The sequence below is a fragment of the Cinclus cinclus genome, chromosome 2, assembly GCF_963662255.1.
Source record: "Cinclus cinclus chromosome 2, bCinCin1.1, whole genome shotgun sequence".
Taxonomy (NCBI): Eukaryota; Metazoa; Chordata; class Aves; order Passeriformes; family Cinclidae; genus Cinclus; species Cinclus cinclus.
The window spans coordinates 16,074,829-16,098,543 of NC_085047.1; the positions used below are offsets into that span (position 1 = coordinate 16,074,829).

The 23,715-nt window shown below is 53.3% G+C and overlaps 1 protein-coding gene across 1 annotated transcript in view; it reads right to left on the reverse strand.

The window, feature by feature from the left end:
* Positions 1-13,456, reverse strand: part of PDE2A (phosphodiesterase 2A) — a 38,764-nt gene extending 25,308 nt beyond the window's left edge. The window contains exon 1 of the mRNA XM_062511829.1: positions 13,389-13,456. Within this exon, the coding sequence (XP_062367813.1) occupies positions 13,389-13,456 (68 nt within the window). The remainder of the gene's footprint in view (positions 1-13,388) is intronic.
* Between the last annotated feature and the right edge of the window lie 10,259 nt (positions 13,457-23,715).

Sequence of the window (23,715 nt, forward strand, 5' to 3'; positions counted from 1 at the left end):
GTTCCCATTTCTCCCCATTCTTTGTCTGCTTTGCCAGAGAGCTCACACAGTCCTCATGGACAAGCTCCAGGCATGGTGGCCACCAGCATCTCCAGCCTGGCTAGTGGGTTTTCATCTCCTGAGTCTCACACAGCCTGTCCCATGAGATTATCCTGTGTGGGCAGGGACAGAGCACTGTCCCCTCAGAGGTGTGAGGGGGAAGGCATATCCATGGGGACAGCCTGAATCCAGGGGATTAGTATATGCCATGGTGAGAGCATGCATCCAGGGGGACAGTGTGTGTCCATGGGGATAAACTGAATACAGGGGGACAGCATGCATCCAAGGGGACAGCATGTGTCCATGGGGACAGCATGTGTCCAAAGGGACAGCATGTGTCCAAAGGGACAGCATGTATCCATCAGGACAGCATGTATCCATGGGGACAGCACGCATCCACAGGGACAAGTGTGTCCATGGAAACAGCCTGAGTCCCGGAGGACAGCATGTGTCCGTGGGTGACAGCCTGAACCCAGAAGCACAGCGTGTCCAGAGGGACAACCTGCATCCAGGGTGACAGCATGTATCCAGAGGGACAGCCTACATCTGTGGGACCAGCACATGTCCAGAGGTACAGGTGACATCTGTGAGGACAGCATGCATCTCGGGAACACTGCGTGTCTGGAAGGACACTGCACACCTGGGGACAGCATGTGTCTTGAGGGTGAGCAGGTGCCTGAAAAGACAGCACGTTTGCAGGGGACAGCATGTCTGACAAGGGACAGCACGTGTCCATAAGGACAGGGGTTGCCTGGAGGGATAGGATGTCTCTGGAGGGACACATGGATTTTGGGGAAAGCATGTGCCAGAATGAGAGCATACAGCAGGAGAAAGGACAGCAGGTGCCCGTGGGACAGCGTGTACTGGGGGTACAGCAGTCCCTGGACATGGAGTGCCATGCCACTATTCCAGGTGGCCCAGCAGCAATAAGGAAGATCTCAGCCCAAGCATATGGAGGACAGGAATTTACTGCCAGGTTAAATAAAATAACGAGGAGATGACGTCCATTGGCACTGACTGTGTCACTCCAAGATGACCCCACTCCAGCTGCAGGACACGAGGACTTGGCCACCAGCTCTCACTCATCCTTGCCACTTTCCTTGGCCCCTTATTTCAGGGTGGGGTTGCTGCTAGGTGACAAAGGAGTGTGGTGCCACCATGAGCACCCAGGGGTCTGTTCAGAGACGGAGAAGCAGGCCTGGTTCCCACCAGCTTGGAGATACCTGAAATGTGGCACACAGGGAATAGAGTCCCTGTCCCTGCGCTGGTACGTGACCCTACACGATTCTCAAAAGTAGGCATGAATGACAGTGTCACTCAAGAAAGGGATGTTCCAAGTCCTGACTCCAGGGATGCCCTAAGCCCTGTTCCAATGGGTGCTCCATGCCTTAATCCTAAGAATGTTCTGAGCCCTCTTCCTAGGGGTGTTCCAAGCTCTGGGCCCCCAAGGATGGTCTGAGTGGTGATCCTGGGACACTCTGAGCCCTGACCCTAGGATGCTCTGAGCCTCTCTTCCAGATTCCTCTTCCAGCTTCCCACTGGTGTCCCCAGGATTTTCCTCCCCACTCAGTACAGCTCTCCATGGGCATCCCTTGGCATCTGGATGCTTGCTGCCATTGTCTCACCTGGCACCTGCCTGCTCCAATTCTCCCTCATCATCTCTTCTGTTAGCAAAGCAATCACTCCCCAATTTAACCTGGATTAAAGCAGTGTTGCTCACTTGCTCCCTCGCTAGTTCTCTTCCAATTAATTTGTTCCTCGCTTTTATTTCCTAATTAATTCTTCAGGCTCTTTGGCAAGGAAACAACCATGGTGCCCAGGGTCTCAGGAAGGGATCAGGCTTAATTATCCCAGTGGGAATGAGCAGAGGGGAAGCAAAGCAGGGGCTTAGCCCGGGATGGGGACATGGATCTGGGGTGAGCAGTATACCCTGGACCACCCATAAGCATCCCATACAAAGGAGGGTTGATGGGCCCACAGCTTACATAATTTCCATCTTCCCCTGGAAATGTCACAGGAACAAAATCCTCAGAGAAACCAATATGATGCCTCTGGGGGGATCGCCCTAGGGGCAGGTTGAAGTAGGGGGCCAAGTCCTGCAAGGGTTAATGCACAGTACAGCACAGGGTGCTGGAGCTAAAAATACTGTGCCTTTCTTGGGATTTGCTCCAATGACTCATTCCTTTCTGTAATTTATTGCTCGTTACATAATCACTTTCATTTTCAGCTGGAGAAAAATGGAATATGTTTTTTTCCCTTTTTCTTCTGTGTTTTTTAAATGAAAAGGGCATTTTAGCACATGAGCATCAGCCATTTTCCCAGTTCTTCCTGGCATCTTCCTGGCATGCTGCCGCCAGCTCCAGCCTTCATCCAAAGACTCCTAAGAATATGGTGAGCTCTGGGGTCTGCTAAAGAACAGACTCCTGCTAAAGAGGGAATGGGGACTGAGAGGCCTCTCGGTGCTGGGAAGGCAGAGCACCCTGGGGGCAACTCTGGGAGTGGGAGTGGGAGTGGGAGAGGGAGTGGGATGGGATGGGATGGGATGGGATGGGATGGGATGGGATGGGATGGGATGGGATGGGATGGGATGGGATGGGATGGGATGGGGTGGGGGGCCAGATCCACCCATTATGCCCATTGCCCAGCCAGGGTGAACACCCCCTGGCACAACTGCAAGGGCACAGCTGGGCTCCAGCTGTGTCCCAGCAAACCCAGGGCTGCATCCCAGCAAGCCCAGTATGGAGCACCATGGCCCAGCAAACCCAGTGCTATGTCCTAGCAATCCTGGGGCTGCACCCCAGCAAATCCAGTTCTGTTTCCCAGCAAATCACTGGGTTTGCTGCATCCCAGAAATCCCAGTGCCCTATTCCACTACAGTTCCAACACAGTGTTCCAGCAAGTCCAGTGGCATGGCCGAACAAGCCCAGTACTACAGGCCAGCAATCCCCTTGCTGTATTCCAGGAAGTCCAGTATCATGCTCCAGCAATTCCAGTGCTACTTCCCAACAAGCCAAGTGCTGTGTTTAAACCCAGAACTGTGTCCCAGCAAGGCCAGTACAGTGCCTCAGGAATCCCAGTGCCATATCCCAGCAAACCTGGCGCTATGTCCCAGCAATTCAAGTGTCTGCCAGCACAGCTGTCCCCACCAAACCAGGGCAGGACACTCCAGTGGGGCATGGGGGGCTCTAGCCCAGGCTCTGGCTGGGACTGGGACAATCTCCTGTCAGGGAGGTGAGAACCCCACTCTCTGCCAGCCCCCTCTTCCACCTCCACAGGGGGGCCAGGAAGACTTGTGTTTGGAGCTGCAGCCTTGGAATTAACTGTGCCAAATGTTTTATTTGTGTAGAAACGCAATTATGTTAATTAAAGCATATCTGTAATTACAGCACTTAGTGGCCTATAAGAGCACAAGTGACTCTGGTGACTTCAGAGAAGCTGGAAGGCTGGCAGGTGGCTTGGCCCCAGTGCCAGGGAGCTCTGTGGCAGGGCAAGCAGCAGTGTCCCCTTGGGGTGACACTGGTGACCCCAGTGCCTGTCCACTCTGCCAGGGATGGTGCAGGAAGATGGGATGTTCAGGATCCACAGTCACATTCTGACCAAGACACAGTCCTGCTGCTCTGGACATGAAGGCAAAAGGAAGAATATGGCTCCAGAACCTCAGGGATGAGGGAACATGAAGCAAATGGATCCCTGAGGTGGACAACAGTGTCTGGGCAAAGGGAGTTGTTCCAGTTCTGCAGGTGGCAAGGGCTAAAGAGTGTATCTACAAGGGAAAATAAATGGGAAGCAGAGAAAGATGACAGCTGGAGCAGCAGCCAACCAGCCCATGAAATGGCTGGGATCACATCCCATAGTCTCCAGGCAAAGGGAAGAGGGGAGGTGGTATCTGTCCCTATCTCAACAGAGCCCTCGTTGTGGGCAGTGTGTTATGGGGGGACAAGGATCCCAGCGGGAACATGGTGTGGGGCAGAGGAGGGGCACAGGAGAGCCTGGAGCGAGGGAAGCAGCAATGGCAGGGCATGGTGCTCTGGCGTAGCGCTCCAGGATCCCCACACAGCCAGACACCTTTCCTCCACCACCAGAGCAGCCAACCTCCCAGGCCATCACCTGCCAAGGCAGTTTCCATCTTCCCCAGCCTCCAGCAATGACAGAAAATTCCTGCAATTGCTCAGTCCAGAGCAAAAACATTTCACTAGAGCTGGAGGATTTCACCCTGCACATCCACAGGACAGATCCCAGCATGGACACACAGTTAAGCAACCCTGGCATCTAAAGGCAAGAAAGGTAGGGATGGCTGCTGAGCTGCCATGTTTAATTTGAAACCATCATGAGCCCTGAACAATTCCCGACCTGCATAACAATGGGCAGGTGCTGCAGGATGCTGGGCAGTGGCAGAGCAGCTGGCAGGAGCAATGTTGGGAAGGGGATCGGCAGCACCAAAGCTTTGCCGGGTGGGATTTATTTGCTGAGCAAACGTGGAGAGGTTGTTGATCCGGCTGCAGAAGGCTGAGCCCTGTTTGCTTGGCAAACACACTGCTCCGGGTGCTCCGCCCTGGAGCATCAGGTCCTATGCAAGCAGCTGCCCCCACTGCCAGGCTGGGAGAGCAGCTCCCGGGGCTGCCAGGAGCCACAGGAATGCAGCTGGCCCTGGTGATGGGGCTGGAAAGCCTCGCAGCCCTGCAAGGCTACAAACCCCTGTCCACATTGAATGGCAGCCCTGCAAATCCCTGTTGTATGGCATTCCTGTAAATCCCATTCCTGTCGTACAGCATCCCTGCAAATCCCTGGGGCTGCCAGGAGCCACAGGGAACACAGCTGGTCTCAGTGATAGGGCTGGAAAGCCTGGCAGCCCTGCAAGGCTGCAAATCCCTGCCCCTACTGCAATGGCATCCCTGCATGCCATTCATCCCTGTTGCATGGCATCCTTGCAAATCCCTCCACCGTGGGGACCTCCAACAAAGCCACCAGCACACCAAGGGAGCCAAACCAGGCAGGAGCATAGCAAGATGAGAGAGTAAACAGGGTTACCCTGAATCTCTGGGGAATTATCCTTGGATAAATGCAACGCTACAGATGCTGCCAACTCATCTTTCAATTAGTCCATTTAGTTGGTAACTAGAGGGGGGAAAAAAGCTGCTGTTGATGGTGGTTCAGCATGTGTTCATCACCTACCCTTTGCTTCTTCTTTTTTTTTTTTTTTTTTACTTTCCAGCACTTTTTTTCCCTCAAAAATAGTGGGAATAAAGCATGAGCCGGGATCCTGCCTGTGCTTTCCTTGCCCCACGCTTTCCATGAACCACAGCTCCCCAGGAGCACGGATTGTCTCCCAAGCAACATCACAGATTTCTAACTGGATTCTCCATCTGTGAACATGGCACAAGTGGGAGCCACTCACTGGGCCAGGACTTCTTCCCAAATGATCTAAATATTCCCATGAGCCAGAGTTAGTGCAGGGAGTGGGAACCATCTGTGGAGGGACAAGAGAGGACACAGCTCAAAGCCTCTCATGTCTTGGAGGCTCATCAGGGCGAGAGTGGCTCTGTCTGATACTTTCAACCCATTTTCCAGAGCTGAGTTTTTAACTTCCAAAGTCTCAGCTTTCCCTTAGAGGAGGGGAGGGGCAACTGGGGGTGGGAACTGGCTGTGCAGACTTCCAGTGGTGGGGCTGGTGTGGGTACTGGGGGAGAGATGGAACTGGCGGAGGCATGCAGCTCAGCCTTGAGACAGGCATGGAGATGCCATATGGAATATGGAAACAGAATTGTTGAGGTTGGACAAGCCCTCTGAGACCATCAAATCAAACCATTCCCCCAGCACTGCCAAGCCCACCACTAACCCATGTTCCCAAGTGCCACATCCACATAACTTTTAAATCCCTCCAGGGATGGGGGCTCCACCACTACCCTGGGCAGCTTGTGCTGCACCCTTTCAAGAAAGGAATCTTCCCTAATATCCAAACTAAATCTCCCTTGGTGCATCCTGCTGGGTTGGTCCCTGGCACAGTCAAGATCCCACTGGTACTGGGACCAACGCCGGAGCATGTCAGGCTTTTAATCCTCGATCATGCTTTCCATTAATTAATGGCTTTTCTGTGGCTGAACTGCTGGCTCCAGCTTCCCTGCCACACTGTTCCTGGACAGAGCACTGGCAGCCAGGTGCCACCTGAGAAGAGTCCCCAGCCTTGTCCTCTTCCAAGTGTTACAGTCCTCACGACAGGGCTGGTTCAGGAGCTGGGATCCAACTGAGCTGCACAGGTAAGGATGGAAGCGGGGTTCCCAGAGTGTCACCACAGCCCCTCCTGGGAGCACAACAGTTCTCTGCTGTGCCTGCAGATTTGGGGTTCCAGGGAGGAGGGCACTGAGGGACATAACTGGGGTCCTCCTGCCCACGCTACAGCTCTCTGCACTCTCAGCTGGCACATGGAGCTCCCTCCAGGCTCTGTGCACACCGTGCCTGACTCTGCACTTCTCACCAGCCCACGGACCTGCTGTCCCTGTCCCTGTGCCTGCCCGCGCAGTGGGGGAGAGGGGCTTCTCCAACAGTGCCAAGTCCCCACCTTCACAGAGCCCTCCATCTTCACCAAAACAGTGTGCCCACACACCCCAGGAGCCAGCTCCCACGCTATTCCTTTCTTTTCTTTCCATCCCTGCATTCCCACAGAAGCAGCACAGTGGGACAGGCTGTTTCATCCCCTTGAAGTGGAGGAGATGGTCACAACTGGATATGGGGGGCCCCAAGGATATTACCCTGAACTCTGGGTTTCCAAACATGTGGAGCGACTGGCACTGGTGGCTCCTCAGCCTAGTCCACAGCATGGCACAACATAGCACGAATCCCACCCCAAGCAGTTCCAGGTGTGTCCTGGTGATCTGGTAGGTGCAGGATCAGCAGCAGGTGCCTGACAGGGACCCACAGTTATTTTCAGGAGCCTAATTTCCCTGGAGATAGTTAGACCCTCATAGGGTTCGCTATACTCAGCTCCCACCATGAGCAACTTGTTTCCTGTGGCATCCTCTGAAGCAAGAGCTCACCCAGCTCTGCTGCTGCATCCATCTTCATCTTGGGTCTGGCCAAAGGAAACCAGCACCCAAAAGGCACCTCAGTGCCCTTGGGCTGATTTTGGGGAATGCTCAGCCCTCAGCAGTTCGGCTGTAGCATTTCCACGTGGACAATTCTCATGCCTCCAGACCTGCTTTGTCCACAGCCAGCACTGTTCTTCTTCACCTGAGCTTTAGCAGAACACTCCAGTTTTGGGGGTTCCATCCAGCAGTGTTGCTGACTCAGCATCTGTCCCAGTCCCCAGTGAGGCCAGGACAGGTGCAAGACAAAACCAAACCACATGGCAGGTCCCAGAGAGCCTCTGGCTCAGCTAAATGGGGAAAATCATGGATGGGAAGGCCACAAGGCTGTGCTGATGGGGAGAATGGAGCACTGCATGCTTTTGTCCTGGCAGACCCAACACTAAGTCTAATCCAGCACTAACCCTAATGCTAGTCATAGACCTAACCATAAACCTATGCCTAGCCATAGCTCTAACCCTAAACTTAGACCCAGCCTAGCTCTGAATCTAAACCTAAATATAACCCTACCACTAAACTAAGCTTTAAATCTAGCTCTAACATGGATAGTAACACTAACCTGCAGCACAGTTCTAACCCTAGCCCTAAATCTAATCCTGGGCTAACAATAACCCTAAACCTAAGCATAAACTTAAAATTAGTACTACTCTTCCTAATACTACCCAGAGCCTTAAACTTAGCCATAGCTCTAACACCAGCCCTAGACTCAGCCCAAGCTCTAACACTACTCTTAGATATAACCTGATCCTAAATCCTTTATTTTAGCCCTAGATCTAACCTTAAAGCTAAACTTAGCTTTAGCCTTAACCTTAAACCTATCCCTAACCCAAACAGTAGTTCTAAACTTGATCATAGCCCTAAACCCAGATCTAAATTTAGTCCAACTTTAGCACTAGCTCTGACCCGAACTCTAACCCTAATCTTAGATCTACCCCTAACCTTAGCCCTGATCCTGACCCTAATCCTAACCTCAGGCCCAACTTCAGCCCCTCAGCAGCCAAAGGGAGGCCAAGATCTACCCCTAAGGTGCTGCAGGAGGACCAAGGGGGATCCCTACATCCTGCAGCTCCCAAGGATGTTCATACTCAGGATCCAAGACCCTTCTCTCAGCATCTGCAGGAGTTCCATCCCATTGCAGGAGTTCCTGGCTTGAGCACCTGACAGTCAAATTCTAGAAAATTGCCATCACCCAGCTTGAGTCAGGAGGTGAGGGACTCTGGCACTGGCACTGTTCCTCATCACCAGCACCACCTTCCTTGACCCCAGTTTCTTACTTAAAGCCTTCATGGCTTCCACCTTTTTCCATGCAGGAAGGATGCTGCCATTTGCCTGTCTGTGATCACACTAGTAGAAAACATGGGGAAAGACCCCATTTTGAGGAGAGCAAGGGAAACCACAACAATACTCACAGCTTGTGTCCCTCCAGCCAGGCTCCAGATGAGTATTGGCTTGAGGACAGGGCTGTGGAGACATCCTCGCTGCAGGAGTAAGTACACATGGCAACTCTGGTGCGAGGATAAACCCCAAACCACCAAAAAGCTGCACAGATGTCCCAGAGCATCACCACCAAGCAGCAACATCCTCACCAGGCTGATCGATGCCACCGCTTGGCAGGGCTCTATGCCTTAGAGCCAGGCTGGGGACCAGCAGGGGCTGCAAATCCTTGTATTCCCAAATTCTGGCTGCCCTGCCTGCTTTTGCCCACGCAGGCAGTAGCATTAGGGATCTGCTACAATGGGGTGAGATTAAGTGTGCCTGTCAACAACAAGGGGTTTGCATGGAGGTTTTCACTGGAGCTTCAGCATCCTCATAGCAAGCAGACACTGAACTCCAGGGGACATGGATAGGTCATCCTCCAGACCCCACTCCACAGCCAAGTGAAGCACAGCCACATTCAGCTGGCACCAGCTCAAGAGAAGAGAAGGGAGGAAGAAAACCCTCCACCAGCCTCTGCCTTTTAAATGCTCCTTATAAATATCTTCTCACTGTCTTCTGAGTCACCCAGCTGAAACGTGCAAGTTACTAACAGCCTGGGAAGGGGCTGGGAAGCAACTGGGGGCCAGGGGAGGCTTCTGGCTAAGTCAGCACTTTGTTCCAGAGCTGCACCGGCAGCTGCTGTCTGGTTTTCCCTCCTTGGGTGGAGAGCAGAGGGCTTTGGGGATGCTGAAACACATAGTGAGGCTGTCCTCGATGGCCACAATGCTCAGGCTAAGCCCTAACCTAGCCCTAGCCCCAGCCCCAGCCAAAAAAGTCAGGGTTTAATATTTTCAGTGGGAAATGCAACCTATCCCACTTCCAAATCCCTCTCTTTGCTCTATTTGGTTTATCACAAAAAATACAAACTGACAAAGGCTTGAACAAAGGCTTCAGAAGGGTTGAACCCACCCAAGATTCTCCCATGTCCTTCTTCCCTCTGACTCCACACACCAGTGATGTGGGCAGGGCTCAGAACTTGGGTCCAGAAGCTGGATTTGGTACTGGGAGCAGGATTTGAGGACAGGAGAGGACCAAGGGCTGCTGCCGCCAAATAGCCAGCCTCAGGCACACTCCTGACCCAACACTCAGCAAGTCCCATAGGCTGCCCTACTGGTCCATTCCCCGAGGGTGCTGTGTGCATGACAAGGTTTGGGGACAGATTCCTACAAGGTGTTTCCAAACACCTTCTCACACCTTTGTAGATCTTCCTACAAGGCCAGATTGGATGAGGAACAACCTGGTGCAGTGGAAGGTGTCCCTACCCATGGCAGGGACATAGGAACTGGATGGGCTTTAAGGTTCTTTCAAACCCAAACCAACCATCCCGCAGTTTAGGCTCCAACCCCTCAAACATCAAATCTTGCTGTCATTGCCCATTGCTGCAAAGGAGGTGAGACCCCTCACCCACCCCTGACACCTCAGGATCTGAGCTTCAGGCTGCCTGCTGCCCAAACTCAGCAGCCTTTTCACAGCCTGACCCTGATGATGCTGATGCTGCTGCTGCTGTGCAGATGGAGCCATGGTGGCAAACAAAGCATCTCCCAACACTCACTATCCAACTCACTCCCCATCCCCCAGGCAGGCCAATCCATTAAGGACGACAGGAGAAAGCTGGACAGGCAGAAAGTCCCAGGCAGCTCCGGGCTCTCCTGGCATTTCTGTCTGCAGCCCAGCACAGCTTCTGCTGAGCCACGTGGGAGCTGGGAATGAGACAAAAGCAAAAGCAAGGACCAGAGTCAGAGGGGAGCAGGAGGAAAGAGAGATTCCCAGAAATTTCAGCTGCATCCACCAGTACCCCTGGGGAATCCTGCATTCTAGCCCTAGATGGATGCTTAGCCTCCCAGAGCCCCCAAAGCAGCACAGCCCACAGGGGATATGCAGGGTTCTGCTGTAGATGATGGCCAGGGCACACTTGGTGAGGGTCCTCACTAACAGAGCCAGAATGTGGCCCAATTCCCAATGCTGCCAAACAACTGGCTATTCTGAAGCTGAAGATGGTCGGGGGAGATGCTCCCTGCGTGATGGAGGGGAAATTCCTTGCTCACCCTGGAAACCTCCCATGGACGGGTACAGGGTGCTGGGAAGCTCCTGGCATATGCAGAATGCAGGAAGCATGCAACCAGGAGTTTCCCCTCTATTTTCCCTGCCAGGCACCTCCAGGCTCCAGGGCTGGGTGCCCAGGCAGATGGGTGACCCTGAAGGGCCCCAGTTACAAGGGCAGGAAGAGCCTGAGGCTTTGAAAAAACCCAGACAACATCACCTAAGAACCCCAACAACAGGGGATCAGGTTAACCTCATTCCACTGAACCCACTTCCCTGGCAAGCGAGTGCCTGGGAGGGAGCAGAGCCATCCCGGGCAGACAGGACAATGGAGTGATGGAGAGGGTATTTTCCATGGCACTTTACACATGCAGCCCAGGGACTAGCAATAACCATTAAGGGTCTGGGGGGGTTCTCCAGGGGGTTTGACAGCCTGCATCACCTTTGCAGGTGCTCCAAGGCTTCCAAAGGGTGGCTGAGCCCAGCTCACGCCCCTGCACCCCAGACAGTGTTGTGCCCTGAAGGAAGCCCTGACCCCTCCCAGCCTCCGCTGAGCTGGATCCTTCCTGCAGAGATGCTCAGAGCTGCATCTCCTCTGTGTTTTCCATCCGCAGAGCCCAGTAGTTTCTTCACCAGCCCCGGCTGTTGTCAGATGCTGTGACAGCAGCAGCTCCAGGCACCCTGACACCCCACCCACCTCTAACCAGGTCAGCGTCCACCCACCCGGGAACACACTTCCCGGCGGGGAGACAAGGAGGAAATGGGTTAAAACGTGACCTGGATAATGCTGCACCTGCATCCCCTCGCAAAAAATGCACCATGCACATGGGAGAGCTGGGCCACCACTGGATCCCAGCCTCACGCAGCACTGTCAGCCAGCATTGAACACCGCAGGGCTGGAGTGGAGGCAGGGAGCAGGCAGCACCCCTCCCCACAGCGCTGACCTCGACACTGCAACCCCTCCAGAGAGCACTGCAGGGCCGAGGGCATCATCCTCTGACAACTCTTGAGAAGCTTTTCCACCTCTGTACACCCCTTGGGGTTTACAGGAACAGGGACAAATATCTCTGAAGGACATATCCTGGCTAAAAGGGGAAAGCAGTTGGACTCACCATTCCTACCTCGCCTGCCTGGGGCAGCTTGAGGGGCACAGCCAACCCAGCTACACCAATCTTTTCTGTCATCTACTTTTTCAAAAAGCCTTTAAACAGCAGCAGAGGCAGGAGGGAACATGGGGATCGCATGGCATTTCAAGACCTTTGTGTGTTTTGCTTAAAGAAAAGCAAAAGGTTTTGCTGCACATGTTCAGGCAGCACCAGGGAAGGATCTCTGCAGGGAACAAAGCACACACAGCACCAGGGAGTGAGCCAGGAGTGCTGAGGGAAGGATGCTGCCTGCAGAGACAGACCCAGCACCCATGAAAGCGTAGGAGGATCAGCACCTCTTGGGGCCTTGGGAAGACAGATCCAAGCCACACATTGCGTGTAGGCAAGAGATATGCTGGAGGGTATTTTCTATGGAGAGGGACAAAGTTCTCATCCGAAGGTCAACTCATGAAGACGAGAAAACCCGATGAGGGGAATGTGTAGCGCTGGGGCAGGAGTGGATGGAAGCTTCCCTGCACCCCAATAGTCCTGTCATCACCAAAAGCACCTGCTCTAGGAGACCAAAACTGCTCCTGGGCACATCCCAGTGCAGCACATGCTTCCTAGTTCTGGTGGTCCTGGCAGTTCAGCCAGAGCCTGAGCATGTGAAGCTGGCACTGCCAGACAAAGGAATCCAAGCACTGTGAAGCCTTCCTCCTTTTCACCCTAGACCTGTATGTCTTTCCTGTGGTTCAGCTCACCCTCTGGCAATGTGGGATCTGCTCCCACTGGAGTAGGGGAAAAAGGGATCGGGAGCACCCCAGATTTCTTGGTACCCAGGAACCAGAGCACCCATGTATTGTGAACTGCCTGTGCATAGCCTGCTCCCCAGCAGCTGTGGAGCCTCATGAGCACTGCACATGCGTGTGCACAGAGATGAGGGTCTCTGCCAGCCCCAGACAAGCCTGTGGGCAGTGGGAATTGAGACACTGCAAGCTTCCCGTTAGCCAGCTCAGCCCCTCTTCCCACGTGGGCTCTTCAGAGCATCACCCTTCACTGCTTCCAGGGAGCACTGTCATCCCTCAGCAAGGTCATCCACACTCTCACACAAAGCCCCTCGTGTCTGCTGCAGCATGAGACCACCATGACCCCTGGAGCCCCATTCCCACCTCACCATATACAGAGAGGCACTGTGACACCGTGACCCCCAAATCAGTTTGGTGAGTGGGTGGATGTGCAGGGGGTGGCTTCTCTTGCCCTGTGTGAAGCTGCCGAAACCACAATTCAGAGACCTGACCTGAATTTCACAAAGTCACCCGGACCCCCCTGCAGCCCACCACTGGGCCAGGAGCCTTCCACCCTTGCAAGAAATCATCATGGGATGAGGGTGAATAGGGAAACAGGGAGATTGAGTTCACATCAGCCCTCTGGCACAGAAACACCAGAGATGACCTGCCCCAAGGCTAACATAGGTGGCAAGTGGGGAAGAGGGAGGGGTCGCAGCCCCTTGTCATTTCCCTGCCACCCCCTCCTTGACAGCTGTCAGGCAGGAGGAACTTTTCCCTGCGTCCCTGACGTTTCCTTCGGTCCTCTGCCCAGCATCACTCCCGGAGCATCCCTCCCTCTCGGCGTGGTCCCCCATCCCCGGTGCCGGCGGGAGGGAACTCACATATCAGATGCGGCCGCCTGGTACGGCTGGCTCCGGCAGAGGATGGAGTGTCCGCAGCCCTGGCCCATGGCTCTGCATGCTTCGGCAGCCCTCCCAGCCCCGCCGCCGCCGCGCCCGATTCTCGGTGCTGGCTGGGAGCGGAGACTCCCGCCGCGCTCAGCTCGCTGCTGTCACCGAGCCCGATGCAGCGCGCCGAGGCGTGCGGGAGGGGAGGACGGAGCGGGGGCGACGCTGATTGACGGCGCTGCTGCGGCTCCGCGGGGCTGGGCGGGGGCCGAGCCGCTCCGCGGAGGGGCCGAAGGGGCCGCACCTGCCGCCCGCCACCGCCCACCCCGGGCCGCGCCCGGCCTCGCCCGTGCGCCGCACCGCGCCGGGGAGCAGCTGCCTTTGTCTAGAGATTGGCCACGGGCCCTACCCTACGCTTTCTCTCCGCGGGGGCAGCCGTCCCACCCGGCGCCTCCGGCCCTGCTGGGACCGCAAGCCCCGTGCACCGTGTGCTGCTACTGCCCCGGTGGCATCGGCAGCACAGAGCCCTACTGGGCAGCACTGATCCCACAGGTTCCCTGGGGTATTGAGCTGCACTAGGCAACACTCGGTCCACAGGCAGGTTGCTTTCCTAAGGGCACTGAGCAGCACTGAGCAATATATTTCCTCTTCTGTAAGAGGAAATGGCCTCAAGCTTTTCAGGAGAGGTTTGGATTGATATAAGGCACAATTTCTTCCCCAGTATGGTTATCAAGCACTGCAGGCACCATGCCTGGGGGGATTCAAAAGGCACGTGAATGTGACCCCTGGGGACATGGTTTAGTGGTGGGCTTGGCAGTGCTGGGAAATGGTTGTACTCAATGGTCTCAGAGGGCTTTTCCAAATCAGAGTTCTGTGATTCTATAATATTGGATAGCACTGGCCCGCAAACAGGTCCCTGCCAGAGAGTAGACGCCCTGTAAACAGTCCCAGCCACATGGGTGGTCCCCAGCTTGAACTTGCTGATCTCCTGTCCTGGGCCCCATGGGCTGAGGCCTGGCAGTGTGAGCCATCAGCAGGGTGGGAGAGTGTCAGAGAGTGGCTGGAGAAGTGTAAAAGTTGCTGCAGTGCCAGCACTGCCCTGTGCTTTCCAGTCAATGACCCAATGCATGTGAGCTACACTCCCAAGAGGGACCCTGGGGAAGGACACCCACCCTACACTGAACTTGGGTCAGAGGTTTCTACGAAACCTCACACCTCCTGGCACAAGGAGAGGGAATAAAGAAGGAGCAGCAGCAACCCAAGTTTTCAAAATTATTTAAGCATTTCAACTTCTTCCAGTGCAAGCACTAGAGACAAAATGTGAAGCTTCTAGGGCCAGGTCTTGGACAAAGACTGTGAGGAGATCATCCAGTGGATGAAGGCCTTGACTCAGGATCATAGAACCATGGAATGGTTTGGGTTGGAAGGGACATTTGAAGCTCTTCCAGTTCCACTCCGCTGCCATGGGCAGAGACATTTTCCACTAGACAGGTTTCTCCAAGCCCCATCCAGTCTTAAATGCTTCCAGGGATGGAGCAGCCACTGCTTTTCTGGGCAACCTGTGCCAGGGTCTCACCATCCTCACAGCCAATAATTTCTTCCCAGTATCCCATCTAACCTGCTGTCTGTCAGACCAAAGCCATTCCCCATTGTCCTGTCACTCCAGGCCATTGTCCAACGTCCCTCTCCAGGTCTCCTGGATCTCCTCTAGGCAATGGAATGGGCTCTAATGTTTCCCCAGAGACTTCTTCAGGCTTAGCACTTCCAACTTTCTCAGCCATAGGTAGCAGATGTATTCCAGTCCTCATAGAATCTCCACTGCCTCCTCTGGACTCCCTCCAGCAGCTTCATGCCCTCCTTGGGCCCCAGAGCTGGAAGCAGCACTGCAGGAAAGGTCTCAGCAGAGCAGAGCAGAAGAATCCCTTCCTTACCTGATGCCCACAGTCCTGGGGATCAGCCCAGGACACAGGGAGTATCTGGGCTGTCAGTGTACATGGCCAGGGCATCCTGAGCTTTTTATCCATGAACACCCTCAAGTCCTTCTCCCTGGGGCTGCTCTCAATCCATTCTCCACCCATTCTTTGTGCTTGGGATTACCCCAACTCGGGTACCAGACCTTGCACTTAGCTTTGTTGAATTTCATGAGGCTGGCACAGCATTCCCTCTTCAGCCTGTCCAGGTCCCCCTCAATACCATCCCTTCCCTACAGCATGGTGACTACACCACAGAGCTTGGTGTTGCCAATAAACATGCCAGGGGTACCCTGAATTCCACTGCCTGCTGCTAACAAAGGTGCATGCCCATGCCCTGCTCTTTCCCTTGCCCTCAGCATCTCTGGGCCATTGGCAACACAGAGCCATGGACCTTTGTTTGGAGCCAGCACAGCCACATAGGTGAATCCAGGAGCATGTCTGGGGTCTGCAAGCTCCACTGCATCCCTCTGCACCACAGGCCCAATCCACACTCACAAACTGGGAACTTGGCTTAGTGTTTTGAGATTTTGCACCAAAAAGAGCTATTTTGGTTGCTCTTCACTAGCCTTGCAGACCTTCATCTCTTCAGCATCATTTGCCTATGGGCAAGGGAGGAATGTGCTTTAAAGTCACCGAAGATGGGCTGCTGCTTCCCTGCTCCATTGTGAATCCACCAGCAGCAATAGATATTAAGGGATTAGCACTCAAATCACATCAGTTCCTGTCAAATTCACCAGAATTAATATCCCCATGTTCTACAGATATAGGCAGTGGTTTGTATCAGTTGCACAAGATCCTCTGCCTTTGTTGTCTGCAAGGCAAAACTGAGGCCCAGACCTGCAATTACTTGCCCAAATTTTCCCCCAAGGGCTGAAAGTAGAGCTGGGACTAATTTGAGATTATTTTAACGACCAACACTTTAATTTAATCCCTATTTCCACCCTGAGTCTCAGGTTGAATGACTTAGGTTTTCATCATCTAGCTGAGCTCATATCCTGCACTTCTTTGGAAAGAGAACCTGCTGTGGGGCACCATGGGATGCTCTGAGGACTGGGAGCCATTCCAGCATTCATTCCTCTTCTCCCACCAAAGTGTCTGGTGAGCAACTTGGTGCCTGTACTCTGCAGTGGCAGTGGTGGATGGTGGGAGTAGGGTGGCTGCCATGTGTGGGCCATCCCACACCCAGTGAGCTGCTAACCCCCATCATCTTGGCATGAAGACATCTACAAGGAGTCCCCTCCTTCCCAGATACCTGGTTCCCATACTTGTTTATCCCAAAAAATGTCCAATCCCAAAAATGTCTTGTAGTAGTCCCCAGACAAGAACCATCTGAGAAGATCAGAGCAGACTTGGGTGCAAGGACCACTAGAAGGAACCATCCATCTCCAGATGCCAGGCAAGGACCATCATGCCTGCATATTACAATGGAATCATGGAATTTGTAGGGGAAAAGCCCTCTGATACCATCAAATCCAACCATTCCCCCACTTCTGCCAAGTCCTCCGCTGCACTATGGACCCAAGTGCCACATCCACATGTATCCTCGCCATCCCACCTGCTCCACCCCCTGGGACTCCTTCCATGTGGTCAGTGCGATGCCTAGCTCTCTCCATTCTTATTCTCCTCTCCAAATGTCATTCCTGGTATTTAGGAGACATGTTTTTCTCAGCTCCACATCTCTCTCTGCTATTTTCTCCTCAAGGGAAAACTCTGCCCCATATCCAAGGAGCATCTCAGAGTCCTTCTGCAAATGGCAGCACAGTGTGTGAAGCCCCAGGAATGTCACATTGGCTGAGAATTGGAAAAAGCCTGATGGAATGCTTCTGCTGCTCCTGAAATATTTTGGTGTGTTTCATTAAAAATGCTCAGTTTGAGGTTGAGTTTGGTGTTTGGTTTTTTGGGTGGTTTTTTTTTTTTTTTTTTTTTGTTTGTTTGTTTTGTTTTTTTAAATAAATGCCTGCTAATTCTTTCTTGGAAGGACATAAGATATTTCTGAGTGGGCACTGCTGTGTGGACATTGCTGGGTGGGCATCACTGGATGGGCATCTCTGGGTAGACATCTCTGGATAGACATCTCTGGGTAGCCCCCTCCAACCTGTGGGCAGTAGAAGGAATGTGCCTGGTGGAGGGCATGCTGGCTGCAGCAGCCCATCCCCTCCCTCTAACATTACCTGTCTAGCGGGGTTGCTATAGAGCATGGCCTTTCCTGGTCCAATCTCCTGCTACAAAGCTGGTCAAACCAGGGCTTCATTGATCCATCTAACAGGAGTGAGGCCCCGGTGATGGCCAGTGAGGTCCGCCAAGAAACTTTCTCCAGGTACATCTGATGTGGGCACCTTAGCCTGACTTCCTGGCTGGAGGGAGAGGGTCCTGGGAGACATGACAACAGTCTTAAGTCCTGACACAATGTCTCCTAAAAATCTCTCTTGTTTCTCTTTGCTGGAGCTGCTGGGAATCCTGCACTGGACACCAACATGGGCTGCGTGTCTTTATTTACTGCTGGGAGAGGGGAGTGATGCCAGTGTTCCGTAGGCAGTGTTCCATCTCCGTGGTTTCATACCAATATTTGCAGCGTGAATACGAAACGAGCCTTGCTCTGCTTTCTGCTGATACTCCTCAGCAACAGGATTGAATTCTGTGAGCTCTGAATAGCCAGGCTTTGTCCTCGAGTACGCATTGTGCAGGATACCAATTCCAGCGCTAATGGAGATGTATTTGCTGATACAAAGCAATTTGCTCCTTGAATACCTTCCCTACAAATGGGCTCTACATCACACTCAGAGCCGTGAGCTGTCTTGCTGTGCATGCAAGGAGATACTTTCCATCCTCTGAAGGCACCCAGTCCAGCTTCCTGGGATGGCCATGGTACACTTTCCTACTTTGAATCATGGAATCACAGAATCATTAAGGTTGGAAAAGCCCTCAAAGACCACCAAGTCCAACAGTTCCCCACCACTGCCAAGCTCCCACTAAAATACATCCACAATTGCCCCATCTAAATATCTGTTTAATCTCTCCTGGTCCTGCCACATACATAGACATAACCATGAGAAAGTTCAATTTCAGCAAGTTTTGGGGATTTTTTTCCCCTTTCTGATTTTTCCACCATTTTTCCTCACAAATCTGAGGAGTCTTTCAGGGAAGGAAGAAAACAGCAAAACAGAGAGAAAAGCTTTTCCATTTCCATTGACATTTATCCTGGGAACAGATAAAGAACAGAAAAAAAGCACACAGAGGAACCTGGAGCCTTGTTTTCATTGCAATGTCGGTACAAGATGTTCTCAATGAAAAAAAAAAAGGAAATAAATTCACAGTGAACCAGAAAATTATTCCCTGTGTCCACAGGTCCAACAGCTCACCTATGATGGGGGCAGAACAGGGAGAAACACCCTATGTGTATTTAAGGGAGTTGTTTGGGGCCTGTTGGGGTGCAATATATACACTACATCCCACATCCCACACTGGTGCAATGCTGTCACCAGTGCCAGCCCGTCCCATGCTGGAGCCATCCAGGTTTGGTGCTGCTGGTTAGGAAAATGCTGGAGCTGGGATGGAGCTTCTGAGCATCACAGGAAGGGGCTTGGGTAGCCTGAGGAGACGAGGGCTTTCCTTGGCTTTGGAAATGGGATTTGGAGAGGGAAGGGGAAAGAAGAGAAATAGAAAGGATGGTGAAGGGAAAAAAAGGGAAAGGGGAAGATAAAAGGGGAAGAGAGAAGAGGAAAAAAGAGTAAAGAAGGGAAAAGAAGGTGAAGGGGAGAGGGGAAAAGCAATAAGGAAGAGGAAAGAAGAGAAAAGAGGAAGGGGAAGGGAAAAGGGAAGGGGAAAGGGAGGAGGAAGAGGAAGAGATGGGAGTCAGCCACCTTCTCCAGGGTTGTTTCACACCATCATAAGCTGCTCTCAGCATCCCCCCAGCCTACAGCCCCCCCACCCACAGCTCCCTCAGCCTGCAGGCCCCTGGGATTGACAGGGAAGAGGGAGGGTGGCTGGTGCCAGCTCCTGCAGCCCTATCCAGCACTTGCCACTGAACCTGCCCTCCAGCCTGTGCCAGTGTCCCCTGCCTGGTCACATCTGTCAGCTGGGTTCGGGAGGGGACAGGGACCCTCCGGCTCTATCGCACTCGGGACATCACGCGGGTGACCTTCCCAGTGCTGAGCCAGGAGAATGAGGTGCTCATGGACACTAAGGGGCATGGGGAGACACTCTGCTCCTACTTTCCATCCTCACTTTTTATTTTCCCTCAAATTTCTCCATCCTCCCATAGTATGATGTGTCTCCAAGCCCAAAATATGGGAAAACATCCCTGTGGTGCTATTCTCTGGGTGGCAGCTTCCATACCTTGGCTGTACTGGGAGGGACACAGCACACAGGCAGTGGGAAACAGGGATTTAAGCAGGGCTGCAGGATCAGACCCTGATACTGGGAACTGTCAGGAATCATAAGGATTCTCCCAAGGCTCCACAAGGTACCATAGCCTGTGGACCATCCCCATAATCTTCCCCCATACCAAGGACCCAGACCTGACTCCCTCCACTGATTCTTTATTCCAAACATGCTCAGGGTTTTGTTGATCCTTGTTGCCACCCCTGAGCCCTTCCCAGCTCTCACATTGCTGCCTGTGGAAAAGAGCATGGGAGCACCAAGGCATCCAGTCCTGGGGTAGTACTGTGTGCCAACTGAGCCCAGAAGTCCCAAATTCCCTCATTCCCCTTCCCATCACCCAGAGGCAGGGGTCCACCCCTGCTTTGGAGATAACAGGAGGAGTGGAGGGGTTTTTCCTCTGCCCCTAACACACCCATGCCCCCAGGTGGGTGGCAGATGAGGCGGGGGACATGGGACAGGTCAGGAACCAGGCAGCTTTGGTGACACAGGAAGAGCAGGATGGAGCACCGTGTTCCTGGGAAGAGGTGTCTCAGTGTTCTGCCTTCCAGCAGTTCTGGGGCAGATGAGAAGTTTCTCGGCACCTTCATTAGGGGTCAGGGTCAATCAGCGTCCCCTTGTCATGGCCCATGGGTGCACCCAGAAGGGGGAATGGGGGTCCCATGGAGAGAGGCTGCTTTTGAGATGGTCCTTCGGGGTCATGGAAGGGATCTATGCGACATGGGAACTCTCTAGCTCCTGCACATTATTCCTCCAAAGCCAGCAGCAGCAGCATCCCCAAAGGGAGAGCACAAGGCTTCAAAAGACTCTTCCCAAAGGTTTCCCAACCATCTGCCTCAAACCACAGTTGGTGAGTGGGAAGGAGAGGGCTCAGCTCCTCCAGGGTGGTGACAGCATGTCCTCTGGATGACAGCCCCGCTCCCCACCACATTCCAGGACTTCTTGGGGTGGAGAGAAGAGCAATGAGGTTTCCAGGGGTAAAGGAGGAACTCGGTGCTCCTCTGGGCAGCAGAAATGCCTTGGGGCATCCCTCCCTCCCTCCCAGATGGGGGTTCAGCTCTGCTCCCGAACTGCACAGGGGGTTCTACAAAGACACCCCCTTCCCACCGTGCCTCCAGTGCCAGCATCTAGTCCTTTGGGCATCCCCCCAGGTGGGTACCAATCCTCAGGATCTGGCCTTCAAGGGTAGCAGCTCACGGCAGGGCTGAGGACGATGTTCGCTCCACACCGGCAGCATCAGGCGCGGCCAGTGCAGCACAAAGGTTGGTGGCCAGGGGAACCGCGGGGACACGCGGCAAGGCACATGGGGCTGGCATGCTGCCGCCCCGGCTGCTGGCTGCCAGGTAGCCATGGAAACCTCCCAGCGGGATGCTGCACCGATAAATAGCCAATTTGAAGTGATTCTCCTCAAAGAGCTTTTTTTTCCCCTGATTTTTTTTTTTTTTTTATATATGAAGTCTCAGGGATTTCTTAGGTTTACCTTTGCTTGTTTTATTGTTTCCCTTTATTTTATTATTTTTCTTTGTCATTTGTTTCTTTATTTCTTTTGTTATTATTTCTTTATAATTTCCTTTGATTCAAGGCCTGGCCTCCATGAACACTCAAGACAGAGGTTTGCCATCACCCTTGTCCTCAATAAGCCAAAGCTCATTGCTATTTTAGTGGCAGCCCACATGGAAGTGGGGTGACGTCATTCTGGGGGTTCAGGGCCACATGTCCATGGAGCTGCTGCTCACCTGGGTACATATTTAGGTGGGATGAATATACATGTGTGCACCTGGGCATGTATGAGTGTGTTTGGATGCATGGCCATGCATGGAATCACAGATCCAGGCATGCCATGTCAGTGAAAGCACATAGGGTGCTCATGCACACACCTGGGATTCACAGCCCAACATGGGCTCCTCAGGAATCTCCCAGCAGGTGGAACAAGGGCAAACAGATTTTGGAGTTCTGGGGAAGCAGAGACAGATGTCATCCATGAGTGGATGGGCAGAGCTGTGCCTGCTCCTCTGCAGCCACGACCGTGTCTGGTGCACCTGGGTGCAGGGCTGGGTAGGGGATGGGTGCCCAGCCTGAAGGACATGAGGTACATCTATGTCACTGCTTGAAGCATTGTGGTCGTTAAGCCACGGGGCTCCAAAAGATGGATTCCATAGGGATTTCACTGCCTTAACCTGCAGAACCTACTGGAGTCTTGTCTGTAGCTTGGGGAGCAGCTCTGAGCCTCCACCTGGGAAAGAACTCTCCAGGATGCTCCAAGGAGGCTCCAGAGATGCTTCAGATCCCTTCTGTGACCCTTCTGCAGCCCACAGCGACACTGAGTCCCCCCCACCCACCATCCCTGAAAAATTCACCCCTGTTTCTCCCCACCCCTGGAAGTCTTGGAGCACAGAGAGGAGCAGGGCTGTTACCCAGGGGACACACAGCAGCCAGGATACTGACAACTCAGCAATTGTATGTATCTGCCTGTCCCACATTGCACACATCTCCCTGGGGATCCTAGCCCCAGGGATCCTAGCTGGGCTCCGTGCCCAGCCCTGGACAGGGACGCATCAGGGATATCTCTGGGCTGACAACACAGAAGCATTGCTGCTCCAATGTTAACAAAGAGATTGAAAGCTCTGTTATTTTTAAATAAATGCAAATTAGCATCTACTTAATGGAGAAAGGCAAACCCAGCTCCTCATCAGAGCCAGTGCTGTGACAGTGATGGATAAGCAGCCATCAGCCAGAGCATCCTTGTTCAGCACCCACATTCTCCGCGATGCAATGACACCACTGGACTCTGCTGGAAAGAAGGTTGGCGGTTGGCTGTGCCCACTGGGAAGGTCCCAGTGACAGGGAAAATCCCAGCCTGGCTCTCACCTCTGCCACTTATCACTGTCTTGCGTCAGTCATGTCTCCTTGACCAGCTCTGGCCATGCAAAGTCAAGGGCAAACAACCCTTCCTAAACACCTTCTCCATTCTCCCAAGACACTGAGCTCCCAACATCTATCACCTGCAACGTGGCACTTAGTCCCTGGCACTGCCAGCACCTCATTAGAGTTGGGAGAGGCAGATCCCCCATCCCATGGGACCCTCCTAGGTACAACCCACCTCTGCAGTCTTTCCACTCCCCCATACCTGCCCAACATTTATCTAGCTATTTAAATTTCTTTTTTTTTTTTTTTTAAGCCTACTGGTGAGTGGGAGGCTGCCAGGGAGGAAGTTGGGAGTGGACAGAGCAGGGGGAGGGGGGAAAGCACTGTGAAGGATAAAATGCTTCAAGGAGCTGGGCCTTTCCTCTCCCACTTCACTTTCTGCTTTTAAAATCCTCCCATGGGCTCATCTCTCAATTCCCCAGCATCCAGAGCCCCTTTCCATCACTGGGCCAGGCTGAAAGAGGAATGGAGCAAGGGGAGGGAGGTTCCTGTGTCAGTCTGGGGAGTGGTAGATTTCCTCAAATCCTTCACCAGCCTGATCCCAGTTTCTGGATGGGTAAACTGATAGCTGAGGGATGTGGTGAACCCCTTGGGAGCATCCTGAGTGTATTGGCAGCCACATGCTCTGATAAAAAAAGCATAGATGGAGAAAAGGCAGGAGGCAAGGAAAAGGGAAAAATAATGGGAAAAAGGCTGGAAAAAGCCAGTGACAGTTTAATGGGGCTGTTGATGAAATAATGACTGGTTTAAAGTCTGCTAGAGTGTGGCTGCTCTATAATAACCCAGGACCTGATAATCTGCTGAGTTCATTACTGAGGGGGGAGGGGGAGTGCAGGGGTAGAAGCCACTCAGTGGAACACAGAGTGGTGGGCTGAGCTGCTGTGGGTGCGGGATGCAGGGGAGAACCCCTGGAGACAATCCGTACTGGTGCCATGGGGTGATTGTGGCATCACTCCGGGCTGTCCAGCCACCACCTGGCTACTCCTCAGGGTACGCAAGATGAGGACAGTGAATGTGGGGTGTCCCCACCACAAGACACAATACCC